General features: G+C 45.0%; 1 protein-coding gene across 6 annotated transcripts in view; it reads left to right on the top strand.

Annotated features, from left to right (window-relative positions):
* Nedd4 (NEDD4 E3 ubiquitin protein ligase) overlaps positions 1–23,590 on the top strand; it is a 121,699-nt gene that overhangs the window by 78,186 nt on the left and 19,923 nt on the right. For 5 of the 6 annotated variants that reach the window (XM_045161033.1, XM_045161034.1, XM_045161030.1 and 2 more), the window contains 9 exons: positions 3,600–3,769; positions 8,543–8,660; positions 8,744–8,908; positions 12,706–12,771; positions 15,117–15,236; positions 18,496–18,690; positions 22,343–22,423; positions 23,066–23,120; positions 23,211–23,269. In XM_045161033.1, coding sequence (XP_045016968.1) covers positions 3,600–3,769; positions 8,543–8,660; positions 8,744–8,908; positions 12,706–12,771; positions 15,117–15,236; positions 18,496–18,690; positions 22,343–22,423; positions 23,066–23,120; positions 23,211–23,269 — 1,029 coding nt within the window. The remainder of the gene's footprint in view (positions 1–3,599; positions 3,770–8,542; positions 8,661–8,743; positions 8,909–12,705; positions 12,772–15,116; positions 15,237–18,495; positions 18,691–22,342; positions 22,424–23,065; positions 23,121–23,210; positions 23,270–23,590) is intronic. The other variant, XM_045161031.1, reaches the window with a different exon arrangement.

Here is a 23,590-nt window from a genome sequence, read left to right as displayed (position 1 = left end):
CCTCAAGTTTGAAATTGTTTTTTAAACTCTAAGTTATTTATTCATTTTTCTTCTTGAACTTTCTTTGGAGACACTAAAGTAGGTTGTTAAGAGAGAAATCCTACCTTTTAGAGAAACATATTTTGGGTACTATTTTCCTAGCTCTGAAACATTTCATTTTCCTTGTTAGCAGTGGTAAGATCCCACTTTTAAATATCTACTTGTTACAAAGTGAATTCCAGGTCAGCCTGGGCTACAGTGAGACCCTACCTCAAAAAAAAAAAAAAAAAAAAAACAAGAAAATTTAGCTCACATGCTTTTGAAATTAATATCAGGGAAATACAGTTCAATTCTATATAGGCAAGACTACACTAGGTCCTATGTTATTATCATGTAAGAGAAAGTAAGCAAATAGAAAGAATTAGGCTGTGCCCTGAGGTTCACACCTTTAATCCCAACATTTCGGAGGCACAGATAGGGGCATCACCAGTGCTTTGTGGCCACCCTGAGACTAATTCCAGGTCAGCCTGGGCTGTAGAGTGAGAGCCTACCTCCAAAAACCAAGAAAAGAAAAAGAAAAAAGAGAGAAGCCAGGTGTGGCGCACACCTTTAATAAACCAGCCCTCAGAGGCTGAGGATTGCCATAAGTTCAAAGCCAGCATGAACTACAAAGTGAGTTACAGGTCAACATGGGCTAGAGTAAGACCCTGTCTCAAAAAGAAAGAAAGGAAAGAAGGAAGAAAACAACAACAAGAGAGAGAGGAAGAGAATAAGCATAGAATGTAAGAGAGGGTAAGAAGATAATAGAAAATGGGCAATAAAAAGAAAAGAAAACAAACCATTTCCCTTAGAAAAAAGTAAAGTGAAGGGCTGGAGAGATGGCTTATCAGTTAAGACACTTGTCTTCAAAGCCTAAGGACCTAGGTTCAGTTTCCCAGGACACATGTAAGCCAGATGCACAAGGTGGTACATGCATTTGGAGTTTGTTTGCAATGGTTGGAGGCCCTGGTATGCCCATTCTTTCTATCTGTGACCTCCCCCTCCAATAAATAAAATATTTAAAAAGTAAAAAGAGGAGTGGGAAGATAGCTCAGTGGGTAAAATTTTTGGTGTGCAAGCATGAGAACCTTAGTTTAGGTCTCTAGCACCCACATAAATGCTGAGTATGGTGATGGATGCTTGTAATCCCAGCACAGAGGAGGTAGAGACAGGTGGTTCCCCATGACTAGCTAATCTAATCTAATTGGTGAGCTCTAGTATCAGTGAGAGACCCTGTCTCAAAAACTAAGGTGGTACCAGGTATGGTGGTTCACACCTTTAATTCCAGCACTCAGGAGGCAGAAGTAGAAGGATCACTGTGAGTTTGAGGCTAGCCTGGAACTACAGAGTGAGTTCCAGGTAAGTGTGGGCTAGAGTGAGACCCTATCTCAGAAAAAACAAGAACAATAGAAACAAAAAAAAACAACAAAAAAAAAAACACCTAAGGTGAAACATAACTGAGGAAGACACCCAACATCAACCTCTGAATTCCACATACATGTGCACCCACATGCAGGTGCACTGACACACACACACACACACACACACACACATGAACATGCATACACACATACATGTAAAAATAAATAATAAAAAGAAAAATAGAGAAGAGTAAGAAAAAGGGTCAATTTTGTTTCTAGATCCTTTTTCTCTAATTCCTAATATTCTGATTCCTTCTTCTACCTGTCACCATCTGTTCTTCCTCGGTCTGTAACCTTCCTTCTGGAGCACTTCTTGATCCCTTGTATTCAGTCTCACCTTTCAACAAAGCATCGCTTTCTTACCTCTCATAAGCCAGCATCTCCTGGCACATAGCAATTACTCCCTGCTAGACCTCCAGAGCTCAGAAGAGACGCCCTGTGCACATTACAGGATTAGTCTGTGTATCAGTTACTTTTTCACTGTTGGGACAAAACACCCCAACTAGATGCAGCTTAGGAAACACAAGGGTTTATTTTTGGCTCAGTTTCAAGGGGAAGTTTCCTCACGGCAGGAAAAGCCTGGCAGGAGCAGGTGCGGGTGCCATCGTCACATCCGCGGGGAAGAAGAAGAGAACACAAGTGGGGCCAGGCTGATGCCTCCAGGCCCCATGCCCAGGGCCTTACTTCCCCCAGCAGGGCTGGGCTTACAGGTTCACATTGCACTTCCACACCCAGCACTCACAGGGGTGGGGGTCAAACCCAGGTCCTCATGCTTGCAAGTCCAGCACATTACTCACTGAGCCTCTCATGTCTACTTTCTAACAGGGTCTCTCTCTAGCTCAGTCTAACCTGGAACTCATCATGCTTGGCCTTTTTCTTCCTTTCTTTTTTTTTTTTTTTTTTTTTTGAGACCCATTGAAAGCATTGCACAACTTTATGCATCTGGTTTCACATGGGTACTGGGGAATTGAACCTGGTCGGGTAGGCTTTGCCAGCAAGTGCCTTTGACCCCTGAATCACCTCCCCACCCATAGAAGGAATCTTGTCCTTTTTTCCTATTGATGATTTGAAAACTTGGAAAAAAAATTAAAACATTTTAAAATAAAATTTAAGTGGCTGTTATCTTAGAGAGAAGTCTTTTTTATAAAATATTTATATTATGATCTTAAAAGTTGAGAGCAGGGCTGGGGTGATGGCTTTGCAGTTAAGTGCTTGCCTGTGAAGCCTAAGGACCTCCGTTTAAGGCTTGATTCCCCAGGACCTGCTTAAGCTAGATGCATAAGGGGGCGCACACGTCTGGAGTTCATTTGCAGTGGCTGAAGGCCCTGGCGTGCCCATTCTCTATCTATCTGCCTCTTTCTCTCTCCCTCTCTCTCTCTGTCTCTCTCTGTTGCTCTGAAATAAATAAATAAAAATAAACAAAAAAAAATAAAAAAGAAAAGTTGAGAGCGGGGCTGGAGAGTTGACTCCGAGGTGAAAGAGATTTGCCTGCGATTCCCTAGTACCTACGTAAAGCCAGATGCACAAATGGTGCATGCGTCTGGAGGTCAGTTGCTAGTGGCCCTGGCATACCTAATCTTTTTCTCTCTCTCTCCCTGTCCCTCTCTCCTCCCCCTCTCTGTTCCTCTCTTTCTGTTTGAAATAAATAAAAATGTTTTTTAAAAGTTGAAAGCTGAGTCTGGGGAGATTGGCTGAGCAAGTAAGAGTGCTTGTCGCACAAACATGAAAGCCCGCAGGGCCTGCTTCGCTTTGAGTTTGTTTGCCCAGCACCTATGTAAACAGCTGGGCATAGCCAGGCATGCCTGTGGGAATCACTGGAGAATCACTGGGGCCTACTGGTCAGGCAGTCTGACCAAAAAAAAAAAAAAAAAAAATGGCTCTGGGTTCAGTGAGAGTCTCTCTCTCCTCAAGGAAATAAAGTAAATGAGCAGTAGAGGGCATGTAATATTCTCTTCTGGCCCCACACGTGCATGCACAGGGTGCACAGCTCTGCACATACCAAAACACTACACATACATGCACAAGGAAGGTTGAGGGCGTCTAATGTTTATGCATCATTGCTGGGCCTAAACATGCTGTGTTCCCCTTGCCCTTCTCTGGCATACAACGCAAGGTGGTGAGTGGCAAGCAGGAGCCTGACTGCTCCCCTCTGCTTTTCAGCCCGGCTGGGTTGTTCTGGACCAGCCCGACGCTGCCTGCCCGCTGCAGCCGCCGCAGGAGGAGCCCTCTCCCCTTCCGCCAGGCTGGGAGGAGAGGCAGGATGTGCTCGGGAGGACCTACTACGTAAACCACGAGTCTCGCAGAACACAATGGAAAAGACCAACCCCACAGTATGTGCTTTTTTTTTTGTTTTTTGTTTTTTGTTTTTTGTTTTGTCTTGTTTTTTCATGTTTTATGAGAGAGTGTGTGTGCGAGAGTGAATTGGTACGCCAGGGCCTCTGGCCACTGCAGCTGACCTCCAGATGTGTGCACCATCATGTGAGCATGTGCAATGTTGTGTGCACGTGTCACCATGTGCGTCTGCCTTATGTGGGTTCTGGGGAGTTGAACCTGGGTTCTTCTTAGGCTTCTTTCTTAGGCAGGCGCCTCAACCACTAAGCCATCTCTCCAGCCCTGTGCTGACAGTTTTTGCACCAGTTATCTGAATACATTCTTGTGTGTGCGTGTGTGCATGTGCATGCGCATGCAGGCATGTGTGATGTGTATGTAGATCTGCCTAGTGTGGCCAGAGAAGAATGTCAGGTGTTCTCTGATAGCACTCCTCTGTGTTTCCTGGAGACAGAGTCTCTCACTGACCCTGGGGCTGCTGTTTTCCTTCAGACTGACCAGCAGGCCTCAGTGATCGTCCCTTCTCTGCACCTCACAGGACTGGGCTGACCGGCATGTGTGACCACAACTAGCTGTTTATGAGGGTGCTGGGCAATCAAACTCAGAGAGCCCTCAGCCAGTCTCACATGGATTCCTTATGGTATAGGGAGCTGCATACTCTAAGACCAGAGGGGTTTTTTTTGTTGTTGTTGTTTTGTTTTGTTTTACGAGATAGGGTCTCACTTTAGCTCAGGCTGACCTGGAATTCTCTATGTAGTCTCAGGGTGGCCTCAAACTCACAGAGATCCTCCTACCTCTGCCTCCTGAGTGCTGGGATTAAAGGCGTGCACCACCACGCCCAGCTAAGACCAGAGGTTTTAAAATGCTATATCAAATGGGTTTTTTAACTATTTATTTATTTATTTGAGAGAGACAGAGAGAAAAGAGGCAGGTAGAGAGAGAAAGTATGAGTGTTCTAGGGCCTCCTGCCACTGCACATGAACTCCAGACTCATGTTGACACCCTGTTTATCTGGCTTTTTTTTGTTTGTTTATTTGGTTGTTTTTTTTTTAGTTTTTCAAGATAGGGGTCTCACTCTAGCCTAGGCTGACCTAGAACTCACTCCATAGCCCCAGGCTGGTCTTGAACTCAAGATGATCCTCCTACCTCTGCCTCCCATGTGCTGGGACTAAAGGTGTGTGCCACCATGCCCAGCCTTACATACACATACTGTGAGCATGCGTACACACAGGAACATACACTGCACAGATGTGAAAAGTCCACCCCTTTTGGCTGGAGAGGTGGTTTAGTGGTTAAGCGCTTGCCTGTGAATTCTAAGGACCCCACCCACTTCGAGGTTTGATTCCCCAGGACCCACGTTAGCCAGATGCACAAGGGGCGCATGCGTCTGATGTTCGTTTGCAGTGGCTAGAAGCCCTGGCACGCCCATTCTCATTCCCCCTCCTCTCTCTCTATATATATATGTATGTATGTATGTGTGTGTGTGTGTGTGTATGTGTGTGTGTGTATATATTGCCTTTTTCTCTCTCTCACTCTCAAATAAATAAATAAAAATGAACAAAAGTTTTTTTAAAAAGCCCACCCCTTTCCGATCCAGATGGTGTACATGCATCATCTTCCAGCATGCAGTGGCCTGGGACAGCCTGGCCTTTGACATACTCCAGCCTCTCCTGGTGACCTTTTTCTTATATCTCAAACTGTCCACATTTCCAAGTTCTGTCATACCCCGTGTTGGCTTCCCGACTGTTTCTTCTCAGGTAGCCTCCTATGGCTCATTTCAGTCTTCTGCTGCTTAAACATGCTTTCTTCTTATGTGTCCATTAACCGGCTAATTTGGGGCTCTCATATTTTGCATATGATGTACCCCAAGCACTTCCACAGATATTTTCTGTTGTGAACTCATTCCACAGTAAATCAGCGATACTTTCTCCATAGCACAGAGGTGTCAACAGCTATAGAATTACATAAAAATTACAAATCAGAAGACACTATAAAATTCTGTAGTCACCCTGTTGTGTGCCATGCACAACAGCAGACCTGACTGCAGTGAATCATATTTCTTTTGCTGTGGCTGATGTGATTCTCAGGTGGCAAAAACCAAGTATGTAGGTTAAAAAAAAAAAAAAGAACACCCTGAAACATTCCCTTAGAGCCATCATCTGTCACAATTGTTTTTAGCAGCCACAGCTCAGTAAGGATTGGCCTCTTGGTGGGAAAAGAGAGGTAAGGGAGAGCGGCAAGGACGTGTTAAAAAGAGTGAGTCCTGGTGGTCAGCCGCACGGCAGCACAGCTGTGGTCAACACTACATCAAATGTTTGAAACAAGCAAGGAGAGAGTATTTTGAACATTCTGACCACAGAAATGATAAATGTATGAAGTGGGGGATGTATTATATATATATATATATCTCCAAGTATTGCCTGTTACTCACAGACTAAAAGATATATAGTTCATATGTGTCAACTTAAAAATAATAATTTAGGGGTTGAGGAGATGGCTCAGCAGTTAAAGGCACTTGCTTACCAAGCCTGCCAGCCCCAGTTTGATTCTCCAGAACCCATGTAAAGCCAGATGCACAAAGCGGCCTATGCATCTGGAGTTCATCTGAAGCAGCAAAAGGCCTCGGTACACCCATTCTTATTCTCTCTCTCTTCCTCAAATAAGTAAATAAAAAAATACTTTAAAAAATGATAATAATACCGCAGGGTCTTGCCATGCAAGCATGAGAGACTATGTTTGGTCTCCGTCACCCATTAAAAGGCCAGGCATGGCCATGCAGGTTGTAACTCCAGGCCTGTGGGAGGAAGAGATGGGAGAATCACTGGGACTTACACCATGCATACACACACCATACCATACATCCTGTACACACACTAAAAAGAAAAAGGCAATAGCGAGTTTAATTTTTTTTTTTATTTATTTGAGAGTGACAGACAGAGAAAGAGGCAGAGAGAGAGAGAGAGAATGGGCACATCAGGGCTTCCAGCCACTGCAAACAAACTCCAGACGTGTGTGCCCCCTTGTGCATCTGGTTAACATGGGTCCTGGGGAATCAAGCCTCGAACTGGGGTCCTTAGGCTTCAGAGGCAAGCACTTAACTGCTAAGCTATCTCTCCAGCCCATGAGTTTAAATTTTAAATAATATTAGCAGTAATAATAATTTACCCTGGACTTATATGAAATAAATGAATAATTTTGTCTTTGGATATTGGAATAAAATTCTAGATATGATAGTTGGTCATATTAAATATCTAATGTATATTAAGAATATAACTGGAACACTATAAATGACTGAGGCTTGTATCTTTCCTACACTCAGATTCATAATCTATTTATCTTTTAATTCTGGAGTCCTTATGCTTCCCTTCATTCTTTTTTTTAAATATATTTATTGATTATTTAAGAGACACACAGAGGGAGTATTGGCATGCCAGGGCCTCCTGCCACTACATACAACTCCAGATGTATGCATCACATTGTGCTTCTGGGGAATCAAACCCAGGCCACCAGGCTTTGTAAGGAAGTACGTTTAAGCACTAAGCCATCTCTCCCTCCCTGCCTTTCATTCTACCTTCTGCACCTGTGCACGGGGAGTTCTGCTTCTTGTTCAGAGCAGTTCTAGAAAATGTACTGTCTGGTTCATGAAGGCACGTGTATACCACACCAGAGCTACTTTAGATCTTACTCTTTTTTTTTGTTGTTACTTTTTATTTGAGAGCGACAGAGAGAGAAAGAGGCAGAGAGAGAGAGAGAGAGAGAGAGAGAGAATGGGCACGCCAGGGCCTCCAGCCACTGCAAACGAACTCCAGACGCGTGCGCCCCCTTGTGTATCTGGCTAACGTGGGACCTGGGGAACTGAGCCTCAAACCGGGGTCCTCAGGCTTCACAGGCAAGCGCTTAACCGCTAAGCCATCTCTCCAGCCTAGATCTTACTCTTGTGGTAACATGGTAAGATAATAAGGAGGTGAAGTGACTGCTGAAACTCTCTTGACGGTCATCCAGCCCAGTGTTTGTGAGTGCCCACATATGTGCCTACATTATTCTGGGTACAAGAATGCAAAACTTTTCTCTCCACATGGCGCTCTTCCCTCCTCACACGTACACCAGACAGACTTAGGTGCCAGGTGCATGCAGTGTAGTCCACATGGTGAAATCGCTCTTTGTTGTTGTTTGTGTGCGTAGTATGAACAGTGTGTGTGTTGTATGCATGTGTGTGCAGATGTATGCACCCCTTACACACATGCAAAGGCAGAGGAGGACATCAGTGTCACCCTCTGCCTTCTCTCCCTGAGACTCTCTCACTGAAGCTGGGCTGCGTTTCTATTAGACCGGCTGACCAGGGAGCCCCAGCAAGCCTCTTGTCGCCCCTCAGCGTTGAGGTCACAGCTGTGTGTGGTCATGCCTGGCTTTTTAAGTGGGTGTTGGGAATTGAATTCAGGTCCTCATGCTTATGCAGCAAGTGCTCTTCCTCACCGAGCCCTTTTCCTGGGCTCTGAAATAGCTTTTGACCAAAAATAATAAATACTTATCCAGTGTAAACATTTAAATAACCTCAGATTCTGTGACTGTCATTGTTAACTGTTTTAAGGCAGATGGTTTTAACAAAAACTTTGTTAACAACCTCCATATGCATTCACAATGTGCCTTGATCATAACCCCTCCCAGCACCCTCCTTCACCTCTCCTCCAGCACCCTCTCTCCACTGAACCCCTTCTTCTTTACGGCTAGTCCTCTATTTTGATGTCTGGTGATGGCTTTTTCTACTTCGGCCCTAGGGATGATCTGACGGATGCTGAGAACGGTAACATTCAGCTGCAAGCACAGCGTGCCTTTACTACCAGAAGGCAGATATCTGAAGATGCAGAGAGTGTGGATAACCGAGAGTCGTCCGAGGTATGAACAGTGTTTTTATCTCACTGGCAATCTGTGTGGTAGACAAATGTGTATGTGGCTCAAGCTGTTTTGGTTCATTTTAGAGCTGGGAAATTATAAGAGAAGATGAAGCCATCACATATGGTAGTCAGACCTTCCCATCACCTCCGTCAAGTAATGTAGATGCTCGGACTCATCTTGCAGAAGACTTGACTGCCAGACTCAGCATGTATGGAAACCCAGCCCCCAGCCAGCCAGCGTCCACCTCAGTAAGCTGCTTTGGGGTTCTGGGTGGCTTCAGGATTTCATCTCAAAAGTATTATTCCACTTAGCAGTTAAGTTTTGCATAAAACTTTGTCTTGGTTGTGATGATGGCTCAGTGGGTAAAGTGCTATGCAAACATGAGGACCTGAGCTTGGATTCCAACACCCATGTAAGATGCTGGGTGTGGCCGTGTGGACCTGTAACCCCAGTGCTGGGTAGGTGGAGACAAGAGGATCTCTCGTGCTTGTTGGCTAGCTAGACTAGCCAACTTGGTAAGCTCTTAGTTCATTTTGCAAGACCCTGTCTGACAAGAAAAGAAAAAGGAAAAAGGTAGAGAGTGATTGAGGAAGACACCTGACGTTGGCCTCTGGCCTCCATACACATGTGCATGCACGCCTGCAGATCACACATACACACATGCTTAAAGAACCCACTTTGTCTTAGGTAGCATGTATTAATAATGTGTAGGAATCCTAGTACTTAAAGTGTGATTATTTTTCAAATGTCCCCACTATTAGTATGCAACAGAGCCATGGGTAATCGTTTTTTATTTATTTACACACATGTGTGTATATGTTGGGGGCACCAGAGCCACTTTTTGCATCCAGTTTACGTGGGTGTATTGGGTAGTGGACCCCAGACAGCAGGCTTTGCAAGCAAGTGCCTTTAACCTCTGAGCCGCCTCTCCAGCCTGCCGTGTGATGTGGGGTGTCTCAGTGTCCTCTGTGGGCACAGACAAACCCGCCAGAAGCGCTTTCTTGAACTGGTTGAGTGTCCTGTGGGAAAGTACACACCATAAGGGAGTAGGATTTTCTCCTTGTTGGAGAGGTTGGGGAGACAGGACGTCTTTCTGCTTTGGAAGCCACCAGGACATGGAGAGAATTCTGAGTGTGTGTCCCAAGCCTCAGGCGACTGGCAGAAGAGCCGCCACTCACCCTTGACGCAGGGGCACCCTTGTCGTTCGGTGGCCTCGGCGGTGCTCACTCTAGGTCTGCAGACCTGCTCCTGGGCCGCCGGCTCCGCTCTGCTCCCGTGCAAGTCCCAGGCCAGCTCCTGGTGTCAGAAGCTGCCTTGTTCTCCCTGGGCTGTGTGAGGATCTAACGTCACCTCACAGGTGTCAGCACCTATGTGTGACTAAGGGCGTGTGCATGAAATGAGGAGATGGGTGGTGTTTTCCCTTGCTACAGGGTCTAGAAGTGAGTGTCCCAGCACATAACACCCAATGAGAATGTCCTACCTGGCTCTTTCGTCTATATCTGCAAAGTTTCGATGGCAAGGATGCTCTGAGAATGTTTTGGTTCTTTAAGGTTGGGCTCCTCTGCCTTTTGCGGTTAGTAAATATTCACTGTGAGCTGACCAAGGTACCAGGCACTGTCTGCTAATGACTGGGAATGGATCAGGAAATAAAGCATTCAAAATCCCCTGCTCTCATGGGAATCACATCCTAGTGCAGGGGTCAGCAAGCTGCACCTTGAGCACCAGATCAGCAGCTGCCTGTCACCATAAATAGATGTCATCGCATCTCAGCTGTTGGGAAGCTGTGTGTGTGTGTGTGTGTGTGTGTGTGTGTGTGGCCACTCTCACCACTGCATCTTGGCAATTTCATGGCCCACAGTGTACATGTGCTGCCTGGCCTTCCAGCACCTTCTGCAAGAAGCTTTGCTTTAGACCATTGTATGAGAATTCCTTATGAAATTCCATTGGTAGACCCGCCTCCTTTCCTTCCTTTTTCTCACCTGTCCTATCTTCCATAGGGTCTCACTCTGGTCCAGGCTGACCTGGAATTAACTCTGTCATCTCAGGGTGGCCTTGAACTCATGACAATCCTCCTATCTCTGCCTCCCAAGTGCTGGGATTATCATTTCATTTTTTTTAAAGATGAGCTGTATGGCTTTGTTATTGATAAGCCACATAGGATCCCATTCTCTTTCCTCCTGGTATTTTATTATTATTATTATTATTATTTTGATTATTATATTATAAAAGTAATATAAGGTATCAGTAAAGTGAAATCCTGCACAGCCATTGAAAAAAGTGAGATGACTTTAAATGTGTACTTTATAAACCAACCCCTAAAAGATATTGGTAAGTGAAAATCATGTGTTTGACATACTGTCATTTATTCAAGCTATGTGGTAGAGAGAACATGTGTGTCCATGTCACAGGTAACAATGTTTGCATCTAAACAGAACAGGGTGAATACACAGATATCCTTTGTATTACCTGTTAAAAAACATTTTAAAACATTACATGATTATGTTTAAAACTTGAAGTCAGGGATGGTAGTGCATGCCATTAATCCCAGTACTGTGAGGTAGGAGGATCACTGTGAGTTTGAGACCAGCCTGAAGCTACAAAGTGAGCTCCAGGTGAGCCTGGGCTAGAGCAAGACTCTACCTCCAAAAACAATGAGGTATAAAAAAACAATAGTTGATTCCTCTTACCTCCTACATATGATTCTTCAGTGTCTATAATAGTTTGGCATATACTGTCCTAAACATTTTATATATATTTATAAACATGCATGTATATATTTATAATTTTAACAGGATTTTTTTTGTTGTGTGGGCATATGCATGCCACAATCCTGGGTGGAGGTCAAAGCTACAACTTTTGGATATCAGTTCCCGCCTTCCACCTCCTTTGGAGGCAGGGTCTTTCTCACAGCTGTCGTTCTCTGCTCGATGTGCCAGGCTCATGGTCCGAGAGCTTCCAGAGGAGTTCTCCATCCCTCCCTCCCGTCTCGCTGTCAGCGCGCTGGGACTGCACAAGCCTGCCGCGGCAAGCACGCTACCCCCTGAGCCATCTCCCCGGCCCTGTTGTGTTGGTTTTTTTTCGCTTTTGTTTGTGTGCTGGGATGAAACAAAGGCCTTGTGCATGCTCAGCACACACTCTCCATCTCGAGGTCATCCTATGCACACTTCTTAGTATTGTAGACATAGGACCATTTCAGTAAATGGAGACAGGCTTCTCTGCAAACAACACCTGGCATTCGTCCTGAAGGCATGGCACCAGCTTCCTCTTGTGAAGGACGGTCTGTGTGTCTTTGTCACTATAAACAGTCAGCCATGGACAAACGAATGATTCCCACGTGCATTGCAAGTTTGGATGTTATTTAGTAACAAAACTAAGGTATTTCAGATAGTGGCCATGACATTGCACATCAGGGGTAAAGGAAGAATTTCCAGGAAATCGGTCATCTGGGTGGAATGTCCAGGAGCCAGGCGGCGGGGCAGGAAGTGGCTGAAGAGATGGGGAAGAGGCGGTCCTGCGGCCCTGGATGCATTGTGTTCTGTGTTGTGCTGTCATGTGACACGGTCAGCAGTTGTTGGAGCCTTCAGCCAGATAATGCCACCTCGCTCTGCGTGGTGGGAGTGGGTGCTGTGGCTGCGGCGGGCAGTCTGGGCACGAGCCTTTGCATAAGGCCCGGAGCGGGATGCTGCTTCTAGAGTGAGGAAGGTGCCAACACGTGAAAACCTGAAATGTAAACCAAGCCAAGCCTGAATCTAGCGGAAGGAGAATGTATTTGAGAAGTCGTTAGAGGCTGAGTCAGATGAAGAACAAGTTGGAGTGGGGCAGCTGAGGCAATTCCAGGTCCAGCTGCGGACAGCAGAGGGTCGAGGGAAGATGCTTTCGGGCCAGCCCAGCCCTGGGGAGGAGAGAGGCGGCCGGGGAGCCCCTCACCCGCCCCCCCAGCAGCCGTGGCCCGCAGCGCTCTCTCTCGCACCCTGCCTACCCTCCCTTCCCTTTAAGGACAAGACTAACGGTGCTGTGGTCTGCTCTCTCCTTCTTCCCTCACAAGCATCACTCCAGCAGGAGAGGCAGCCTACAAGCCTACTCTGTTGAGGAGCAGCCTGCACTTCCTGTGGTGAGTCTCCCCCTCCCGCCGACGGCAGTGACGATAGATAGACGGCTCAGCACTGTCTGCACGCCTTGTACCCCAGGAAGGACGGCCTGGCCAGGAGCCAGTGCAGCATCGATCCTCAGGAGCAAGAGGGACTAGCCCCTCGTGTTCTCAAACCAGCCTCCATACTGGTGATGCTGGAAGGATGTCGCTTCTCCACTGGGGCCCTTGCTGGCGCGAGGTGGTCTCCTGTGTCTTCTGGTGCTCAGCTCTCTCAGCTCCGCATGCAGCACAGGGCACCCAGCTTTGCCCACTCCTAGAGCCCAACAGCCATTTCCGCCTTGGGCATGCACTGTCCAGCCAGAGACCCGTCACTCAGTTGGCCCCCCAGTGGCCAGGCTGCAGCTTTCAGTCACGGTCCTTCTTGTCCCCTCAGTCTTAAGGTGCCACTCAGCAGGGGCCTCTGTGCTCTGCAGCGGCGCTCCCAGCCCGGCCTCAGCTGCAGCTCTGCCGCCTGGACGCCATGTGGGGGTCTCCTCCCCACCGTCCCCTTTCAGACTCCAGTCTCATTATACCAAATTGTCACTCCCTGCGGCAGCCATACTTGTTTTATCTGTTTTTAAGACAGTCTTAGGTAGGGCTATTTTTTTTGTTTTGTTTTTATATTTTATTTATTTATTTGAGGGGGGAGGCAAATAGAAAGAGAGAGAGCAGGCATGCTAGGGCCTCCATCCACTGCAAATGAACTCTAGACTCATGTACCACCTTGTACATCTATCTTACTTGGGTACTTGGGTATTGAACCTGTGTCCCTGGTTTTTGCATGCAAGGGCCTTAACCACTAAGCCGTCTCTGCCGGCCTCAGGTAGGACTGTGTAGAGTAAGCTGAGAATAACCCAGCTTCCCAGTGTGTTCATTTGTTCCACGCTCTCCCAGCTCCTAGAGAAACAAGGCAGGGCTACTCCTTCCCACAGCGCCTGCCTGTGGCTTCTGTAGTTAGCCTGCTTGGGTTTTCTCAGCTCCACTTCTCACATGCCACGTATAGAAGATTGCTTGGATTTTTCACAGCTTCAATATACTTAGCACAAAATGATCAAATAGCAATCTCATTAAGATCTGGTGCGCATGTCTGTGTGTGCGTGTGTGTGTGTGTGGTCTTTGTTAACGCTCTTGGTGTGCAGTTGTTAGTGTTGTCATGCTTTGTTAATGTTGTATCATGCTCCTCATTTGTTCCATTTTTGTTGTTGTTTTGTTTTTTCAAGGTAGGATCTCACTGTAGCCCAAGCTGACCTGAAATTCACTATGGAGTCTCAGGGTGGCTTCGAACTCACAGTGATCCTCCTACCTCTGCCTACTGAGTGATGGGATTAAAGGCGTGTGCCACCACGCCCAGCTATTTGTTCCATTTTTTTCCCCAAGTGAACTTTAAAATACTTTAAAATATGACCTAGAAGCCGGGCGTAGTGGCTCACACCTTTAATCCCAGCACTCAGTAGGCAGAGGTAGGAGGATTGCTGTGAGTTCAAGGCCACCCTGAGAGTCCATAGTGAATTTCAGGTCAGCCTGGGCTAGAATGAGGCCCTACCTCAAAAAGCAAAAATAAATAAATAAAATAATATATGACCTAGGATTTGGGATGTCACTCAGGTAGTAGAGTGCTTGCTTAACATGCACAAGGCTCCAAGTTTGATCCCTGACGCCTCATAAAACCAGGCATGGTGGTGCATGTCTGTAATCCCAGCATGTGGAGATAGAAGCAGGAGGATCAGTTCACAGTCAACCTTAGCTACATCACCAGCCTGAGCTACTCAGGGGCCTGTCTCAAAAAATAATAAACAGAACTGGTGATTTGGTGGAATTATTAAAGGCACTTGCTTGCAAGCCTGCTGGCCCAAGTTTACTTCCCCAGCACCCACAGAAAGCCGGATGCAAAGTGCACATAGGTCTGTGATCCCAACATGCCTATGGCAATGGGAAGCAGAGCCAGGAGGATCCTGATGCTAACAAGCCAGTGAGATTGGTGCACACACAGCGCCAAATGAGACTCACCAAAAAGAAGGTGGAAGGAGAGAGTCAACACTCCAGGCTTGTCCTCAGACCTGCCCATGTGCCCATGCTCACAAATTTATGCCTACACCCATAAATAAAACTAATTAAAAATAAATAAACCTTAAGAATATTTAAAATAGGGTTCTCAGTACTAAATTTAAAACTTGCTTGCACATCTTCTGTTGTACTGAATGGTTTCAGCGCAAAATAAAATAAGACATGGTTGATTTTAGAGCTCGAGGTGTGAAGAGGGGTGTGGTGCAATCCTCTGTAAGGAACTCTTTCATACTAACACATAGCTCTGTTGCTGCACACTTTAGCTTTTGCCTACATCATCTGGATTGCCACCAGGTTGGGAAGAGAAACAAGATGAACGAGGACGGTCCTACTATGTAGATCACAATTCCAGAACTACCACCTGGACGAAGCCCACTGCCCAGGTACCATCCTCAGTTACTTGTTTCTGACAGGATGGAAGCTGTCCTGTTCCTTTGTAAACTCTTCATCACTTTATAATATGAACTGTTTGCTTATAGCATCTTGTATCTGCTAATTTTTCTGACATGAATACTGTCTCCCGTTTTCTGTGTATTTCTGATACATGTGACTTAGCACTTTTAATATAAAGCAAGTCCACCTGGGACTCAGGAAAAATCCAGTCTAGTCAGTTGGATGACTCCTTAGTTGGATTAGTTAAGACCATTCATTTGCTTAAAGATAATCTTGGTGGACTGGAGAGGTTGCTCAGTGGTTAAAGGTGCTTGCTTGCAAAGCCTCACAGCTTGGGTTCAGTTCCCCAGTACCTACATAAAGCCAGATACACAAAGTGGCACATGATTCTGGAGTTTGTTTGCAGTGGAAAGAGGCCCTGATGCCTGCCTGCCTGCCTGCCTATATGTCTGTTTGTCTCTCTCTCCCTTGCAAATAAGTAAATAAAACATTTTTTAAAAGATAATCTAGCCAGGCATGGTGGTGCATGCCTCTAATCCCAGCACTCGGGAGGTAGTTACTATCTATTAAAGAAATTTATGATTATTTCATTTGTAGCCACAGCAAATACCTTCTGCAATCCTTCCTTGTAACTGTTCAGTAAAATGTTTATTTTATCTCCATTGCTCTTGCTAAGAAATGTATTAATGCTACAAAAAAGTGAGAATCATACGGCAAATGCCTGTATGCTTAATGTCAAGAATATATCACCATTGACAAGTTGCCACATTAATTCTTGGAAGTTTTATTTTAAAAACTCACAGGGCTAGAGAGATAGCTTAGCAGTTAAGGCATTAGCCTATGAAGCCTAAGGACCCAGGTTCAATTCCCCAGGACCCATATAAGTCAGATGCACAAGATGGTACATGCATCTGGAGTTCATTTGCAGAGGCTACAGGACCTGGTGGGCCCATTCTCTCACCTTCTCCCTCTCTCTTTCTCAAAAATATATATAAATAAAAATATTTTTAAAAGAAATAAACACGTGCCAGGCATGGTGGTGCATGCCTTTAATCCCATCACTTGGGAGGCAGAGGTAAGGGGGTTGCTATGAGTTCAAGGCCACCCTGAGGCTACATAATGAACTCCAGGTCAGCCTGGGCTACAGCAAGATCCTACCTCAAAAAACCAAAAAATTAAAAATAAAAATAAAATAATAATAACAAACTCAGGCTAGAGAGATTGCTTAGTGGTTAAGGTGCTTGCCTGCAAACCCTAAGGACCCAGGTTTGATTCCCCAGAACCCACATAAGCCAGATGCACAAGGTAGTGCATGTGTCTGGAGTTAATTGCAGTGGCTGGAGGCCCTGGCATACCAATTCTCTCTCTCCCTCTCATAAAAATAAACTCTTGAGCTAAGTTTATTAGCTCAGTGGTAGAGTGCTTGCCTCACATGCATGAGGCTCTGGGATCAATTTTCAGAATCAATCAGTCTCTCTTTCTCTCTCTCTTACACACACACACACACACACACACACACACACACACACACACACAGAATCTCTTAGGGCTGGGGAGATGGCCCAGCAGTTGGGGGCACTTACTTGTAAAACCTGGTGGCTTGGGAGCAGTTCCCCAGGGCTCACGTAGGGCCAGATGCACAGGGTGGCACATGTATCTGGAGTTTGTTTGCAGTGGCAGGAGGCCCTGGTGTGCCCATTCCCTTCCTTTCTCACTCTTTCTGCCTATAGATGAAGAAGTAAGTTTTTAAAAGCCTCTCAAAGATGAAGCTTATTTCTTCTTCACAAAGCTGCATGTCTGTTGTGCTCTTTGGCCTATTTTATGTAATTCCACAAAGAGCTAAACAGCATAAACACCGTTTATGTTCATGTGTTTTGCATTTTGCATAATGTTATGCTGTGCAAGTCTAAATCTTTTTTGTGTGTGTGTGCCCAGTGGGTATGTTAAAGCCCTACTTATATTGTTTGAAACCTATCTACTGGGGTCTCCTAGGGCTGGGAATGTAGCTTAGTTGGTGTTTGCCTAGCATGCATAAAACCCTGGGTTGCATCCCAACATTGCATAAAATAGGCATAATGGTACAGCACCTGTAATCCCAGCCCTTGTGAGTTAGGAGCAAGATGATTAGGAGTTCAAGACCAGCCTTAGCTACATAGACAGTCTGAGGCCAGTCTGTCACGAGAAGAAAACAATACATGTACTGTATTTAATTTATCTACTATCTAGTCATCTGTTACGGCAGCAGAGCATACATCAGATTCCTGATTTGGTGGTAGAGGGTTAGCATTTACTTTGTCCATCATTTGGAGACACGTGTGTGTCTGGGGCACCCCTCTCTGCATCTCGGGGAGCAGAGCCAGCCTCCTGCTCAGAGCCCTGTAAGCCTGTAAGGGGCTTTGCAGGCGCACGTGTGGGTGTGGCTTCCTCAGTCAGATGTGCCCACGGCCAACTGCTCACTGCCACCTTTCTGCCTGAGAAGTAACTGAGAAATAATGACTTGTTATAACAACAAAGTTTGGCAGAACACTTTATCAGAAAAATTCAGGAAAAAGTTATTAAGGGCTAGAAGGATAGCTTAGTGGTTAAGGCATTATTTGCCTGCAAAACCAAAGGACCCAGGTTCAATTCCCTAGGACCCATGTTAGCCAGATGCACAAGGGAGTGCATGAGTCTGGAGTTTGTTTGCAGTGGCTGGAGGCTCTGGTGTGCTCATTTTCTCTCTCTCCCTCTTTCTCTGTCAAATAAATAAACAAAAATATTTTTAAGTTATTAAAATGTTACTTATTCATGCCTATAATCCTAGCCCTTTGGAAGCTGAGGTCAGATTGTCACAAGTTCAAGGCCAGCCTGGGCTACAGAATAAGACCCTGTCTCAAAAAAAAAAGAACAAAAAACAGAAGGCTGGGTATGGTGGTACATGCCTTTAATCCCAACACTCAGGAGCCTGAGGCTGAGATAAGAGGATCACTGTGAGTTCGAGGGCAACCCTGAAACTGTACTCTTAGGTCAGCCTGAGATAGAGCAAGACCTGACCTCAAAAAAAACAAACAAAAAAAAGTAAAGGTTTGGAATAATGAATATATAACTAGGTTTGAAGCTATGCCTCTGGTGGTTGGGATCTTTTCACAAGTATACATTTTGTTTGCAGGTTAAGCTGTGTTTCTTACCAGAGCTATTTGTGAGTTTTCTATGCAATTTGACAGCCTTAATTAATATACCTTAATTAATATGCCTTAATTAATACACCAGGCCACAACAGAGACCAGTCAGCCGCCATCACGGTCCGCAGGACCTCAGCCACAACCCCCTGGGGGTGATCCTGCACATCAGGTGACTCCGCCATCTGAAATGGAACAGGGATTCCTTCCTAAAGGCTGGGAAGTCCGGCATGCCCCAAATGGAAGACCTTTTTTTATTGACCACAATACCAAGACCACCACCTGGGTAACATTAATACTTACCATTTTAAAGTTATCATCATAACTGTGGTATATAGTTCTGTAGAATCCAAAAGTGTGTATTGGTATAATCTGCCTTCTCCAATAGTCATTGAAAGATATATGAAATTCTTGCTTTGGATGGGCTTATGCTTGCGTGCTTGTTTGTTTTCTTTTTTTTTCTTTCTTTCTTTCTTTCTTTCTTTCTTTTTTTTTTTTTTTTTGTGAGACAGGATCTCATGTAGCCCAGGCTGATCAAAAACTCACTGTGGGGCTAGAGAGATGGCTTAGCGGTTAAGCGCTTGCCTGTGAAGCCTAAGGACCCCGGTTCGAGGCTCGGTTCCCCAGGTCCCATGTTAGCCAGATGCACAAGGGGGCGCACGCGTCTGGAGTTTGTTTGCAGAGGCTGGAAGCCCTGGCGCGCCCATTCTCTCTCTCTCCCTCTATCTGTCTTTCTCTCTGTGTCTGTCGCTCTCAAATAAATAAATTTAAAAAAATAAAATAAAATAAAAAATTAAAAAAAAACTCACTGTGTAGCCAGCAATCACCTTGAAGTCCTGATCCTCCTGCCACTACCTCCTCCAAGTGCTGGCATTATTAGGTGCCCAGTTTATGCAGTGCTGGGGATCAAAGCCTGGGCCACGTGCACGCTGCCAGCTGAGCTCGTCCCAGCCCTGGCATTCTTAACAGCATTGCTTCTGTGCAAGAAACGTGCGTGCTTCTTTCCTGCACATTATCTTGTATTTCGTGAAGGTTCTCATTGACTTCCTATTTCTAGCTCACCAACCACAGGTGATTAGAAAGGCATTCAGCTGTGATCTTTATTCTTATGTGAAACTGTACAGTTCCAAAGCACTCTTGACTCTCTATCTCGTTGACTACCAGAAAGGCCGAGTGAGGCGAGGCAGCACAGAGACTTCAGTTTAAGACAGGCCTCTATAGGGCTGGGGACGGCCTGGCTGTTAAAGGCACTGGCTTGCAAAGCCTGACAGCCTGGGTTCAACTCCCCAGTATTGATGTAAAGCCAGATGCACAAAGTGGTGCATGCATTTGAAATTAGTTTGCAGTGGCAAGAAACCCTGGTGCACCCATTCTCTGTTTCCTGCTCTCCCCCCCCCACACACACCACCTTGCAAATAAACAAAAAAAAAATTTTTTTTGAAAGAAAGATCTTGTAGTACTTATGGTCTTGTTGTTGGGATAAAACACCCTACCAGATGCAGCTTGTGGAAGGAGAGGGTTTATTTCAAACATAGTTTCAAAGGGAAGTTTCATCAGAGCGGAGAAAGCATGGCTTATAGCCCACATTTTCATCAGCAGCAGAGGAGAGCAGTTAAGAGCAAGCAGCTCCCAGCTCCCAGTGGGGCTGGACTTCCAAATCTGGGACTGAGGAGGGGCTATGGACATTTTACATTCCAACCACCACAAGTCTTAAAGTCATTTTGTGTTTAGTTCATCACCAGTAGACAAATTGCTAAAATTAACAACAAATGAATAGATTTTAACTATTTTTTTAATATTTTTATTTATTTACTTGAGAGTGACAGACAGAGAGAGAAAGAGGCAGATAGAGAGAGAATGGGCACGCCAGGGCCTCCAGCCTTCGCAAATGAACTCCAGAGGCATGCGTCCCCTTGTGCACCTGGCTAACGTGGGTCCTGGGGAATTGAGCTTCGAACTGGGGTCCTTAGGCTTCACAGGCAAGTGCTTAACCACTAAGCCATCTCTCCAGCCCAAGATTTTTAACTATTTTAAAAGGCCAACATATGCCTGGTATGGTGGTGCACGCCTTTAATCCCAGCACTCGGGAGGCAGAGGTAGGAGGATCACCATGAGTTCAAAGCCAGCCTGAGACTACATAGTGAATTCCAGGTCAGCCTGGACTAGAGTGAAACCCTACCTTAACAAAACAAAACACACAAGAACAACATAGCTTATATAAATAACACAAAAATTGTTTGATAAATTATTTAATAAAATAATATTAAAGTTACTATATATTAATTTAATCCAAATAAGTTAAACTTTGTTCTCTTTTTGAATTTTTTTATTATTCATTTATTTGAGAGAGTGAGAGGCAGACAGAGAGTGAGTACGGGTGTACCAGGGCCTCTTGTCACTTCAGACTCCAGACACATGTGCCACTTTGTGCATCTGGCTCACCTAAGGGAGTGGAGCTCAAGCTGTCAGGTTTTGCAAACAAGTGCCTTTAACTGCTGACCCATCTCTCCCTCCCTCCCCATTTGTTCTCTCTCTCTTTAACGATCTGAATTTACTTCAGCAACTTTTTTTTTTTTTAGCTTACCTTTCAGTCTTTCAAAAATAATAATTCAGGGCTGGAGAGATATCTTAGTGGTTAAGTACTTGCCTATGAAGCCTAAGGACCCCAGTTCAAGGCTCAATTCCCCAGAACCCACGTAAGCCAGATGCACAAGGTAGTGCATGCATCTGGAGTTCGTTTGCATTGGTTGGAGGCCCTGGCACGCCCATTTTCTCTCTCCTTCTCTCTCTCTGCCTCTTTCTCTCTCTCTCTCTGTCTGTTGCCCTCAAATAAATAAATAAATAAAAACAGTACAAAAGTTAAAAATAATAATAATAATTCAAGGACTGAAGAAATGGCCCAGTGGCTAAGGTATTTGCCTACAAAGCCTAATGACCCAAGTTTGATTCCTCAGTACCCTCATAAAGCCAGATGCACAAAGTGGTGCATGCATCTGGAGTTCATTTATAGTGGCTGGAGGTCCTGGCGTGCCCATTCTGTCTATCTCTTCCTGTCTTCTATCTCTCTCTGCTTACAAATCAATAAAAGTATTTAAAACAAAAAATAGGGCTAGAGAGATGACTTAGTGGTTAAAGTGCTTGGCCTGCTAAGCCTAAGGTCCCAGGTCCATTTCCCCAGTACCCACATAAAGATATACAGGATGTCACATGCATCTCTCTCAAATAAATAAAATATTTTAAAAAACAAAGAATAATAATAATAATTCAGCACACAAACAGGTTCCACACAGCATGTTACACAAAGGAGAAACATGAGGTCACTATAAGGTTACAATTGTTTTGTTTTGTTTTGTTTTGTTTTGTTTTTTGAGGCAGGGTCTCACTCTAGCTCAGGCTGACCTGGAATTCACTATGTAGTCTCAGGGTGCCTCGAATTCCCAGCAGTCCAGGGATTAAAGGTGTGCACCACCACGCCCAGCAGGTTGCAGTCTTTTACTGGTGTATGCAGAGGAAATTCTACATAGTAACACAATTCCTAAAGAATGAGGTAAAGGGTTATCAGTGGGTCATGTGACAGAGATCATCAATGTTTATGTCACTCTGAAAACTAACCCTTAGCATTCCTTCAGTTGGGAGTTAGCCTTGTAGCAGTAGATTAGGAGGAGAAACAGCTCACATGAGATCGAGTATACATGGGGCCTGGTGGCCCTCACCTACAGTCCTAACATTTGGAGGCAGATGCAAGAGGATCAGGAGTTTAAGACCAACCTGGGCTACCTGAGACCCTGTCTCAAAACAAACAAACAAAAAAAAGGTAAATAAAAGTAAAAATACAAAAGAAAATATCTTAAATGTTCATTGACATTGTGACTTCCTGATTTTCATTATCTTAAAATTTTTGTGTGTGTTGTTTTATTTATTGATTCAACCCAAACAAGGAAGATCCAAGATTGAAAATCCCAGCCCATCTGAGAGGAAAGACATCACCAGAGTCTATCGGGGACCTGGGGCCTTTGCCTGTAAGTTCAGAGAACTAACTAGAGACCATCTAACTTGGCCAATGCAAAGATTTTCTGCTTGGGAATATAGTAGTTCCTTAACAGCCATAACTAATCACATTCTTAAAAATTTTTTTTGTTATTTTTTTTTATTTATTTATTTGAGAGTGACAGAGAGAGAAAGAGGCAGAGAGAGAGAGAGAATGGGCGCGCCAGGGCCTCTAGCCACTGCAAACGAACTCCAGACACGTATGCCCCCTTGTGCATCTGGCTAACGTGGGTCCTGGGGAATCAAGCCTCGAACCGGGGTTCTTAGGCTTCACAGGCAAGCGCTTAACCGCTAAGCCATCTCGCCAGCCCATTAATTACATTCTTAAACTACAGATGCCTTCTACAAAAAATGGTGTGCACAAATTAACCACATGACCAGTGCTTTTTTGTTTTTGTTTTTGTTCATGGTTTTGGTTTTTCAAGGTATAGGGTCTTGCTGTAGCTCAGACTGACCTGGAATTCACTATGTGGTCTCAGGGTGTCCTTGAACTCACAGCAATCCTCCCACCTCTGCCTCACCAGTGCTGGGATTAAAGGCATGCACCACCACACTTGGTACCAGTGCATCTGAAACCCTGTTCTTATACAATAACAATACATTTTTAATTACAGCCAGGATGGGAAGAAAGAACTCACACAGATGGAAGAATCTTCTACATAAATCACAGTATGTGAGATGTGATTTTTTTTATTATACGACTTTTTGTGACACTGTATTTTGTACATGGGAAGAAGAACATCTTTTTCTTCCTTTCAGATATAAAGAGAACGCAATGGGAAGATCCTCGGCTGCAGAATGTAGCAATTACTGGACCAGTAAGTCTCTCCAAACCCGTGTGCCCTGATGGGGGTGTTCTGCCACCTCACTTCAAGGGCAAAACCTGCAGGAGCTGAGAGGAAAGCACCTTTGCTATTCGCTCCCTGCCACTCCAGGTCTCAGTTCTTTGAAGCGAGAGCATGATGTCATTCTTGCACTGGACAGAATGAGCAGGTGGAAAGCCCTGCCAATGACAGGCTTGTGCCTTATAAATGTTTAGTAAAAGTCATTGTAAATGCCCACTATTTAAGGTACACCCGTGTATGAGTTTAAATACCACCATGATTTCAGATCATGCTACTTCTGAATCAGGTTAACCG

Source organism: Jaculus jaculus, chromosome 10 (genome assembly GCF_020740685.1).
Source record: "Jaculus jaculus isolate mJacJac1 chromosome 10, mJacJac1.mat.Y.cur, whole genome shotgun sequence".
In the NCBI taxonomy this organism is placed as follows: domain Eukaryota; kingdom Metazoa; phylum Chordata; class Mammalia; order Rodentia; family Dipodidae; genus Jaculus; species Jaculus jaculus.
The sequence above is the reverse complement of the archived record's forward strand: the minus strand, read 5'-3'. Positions and strand labels throughout refer to the sequence as shown.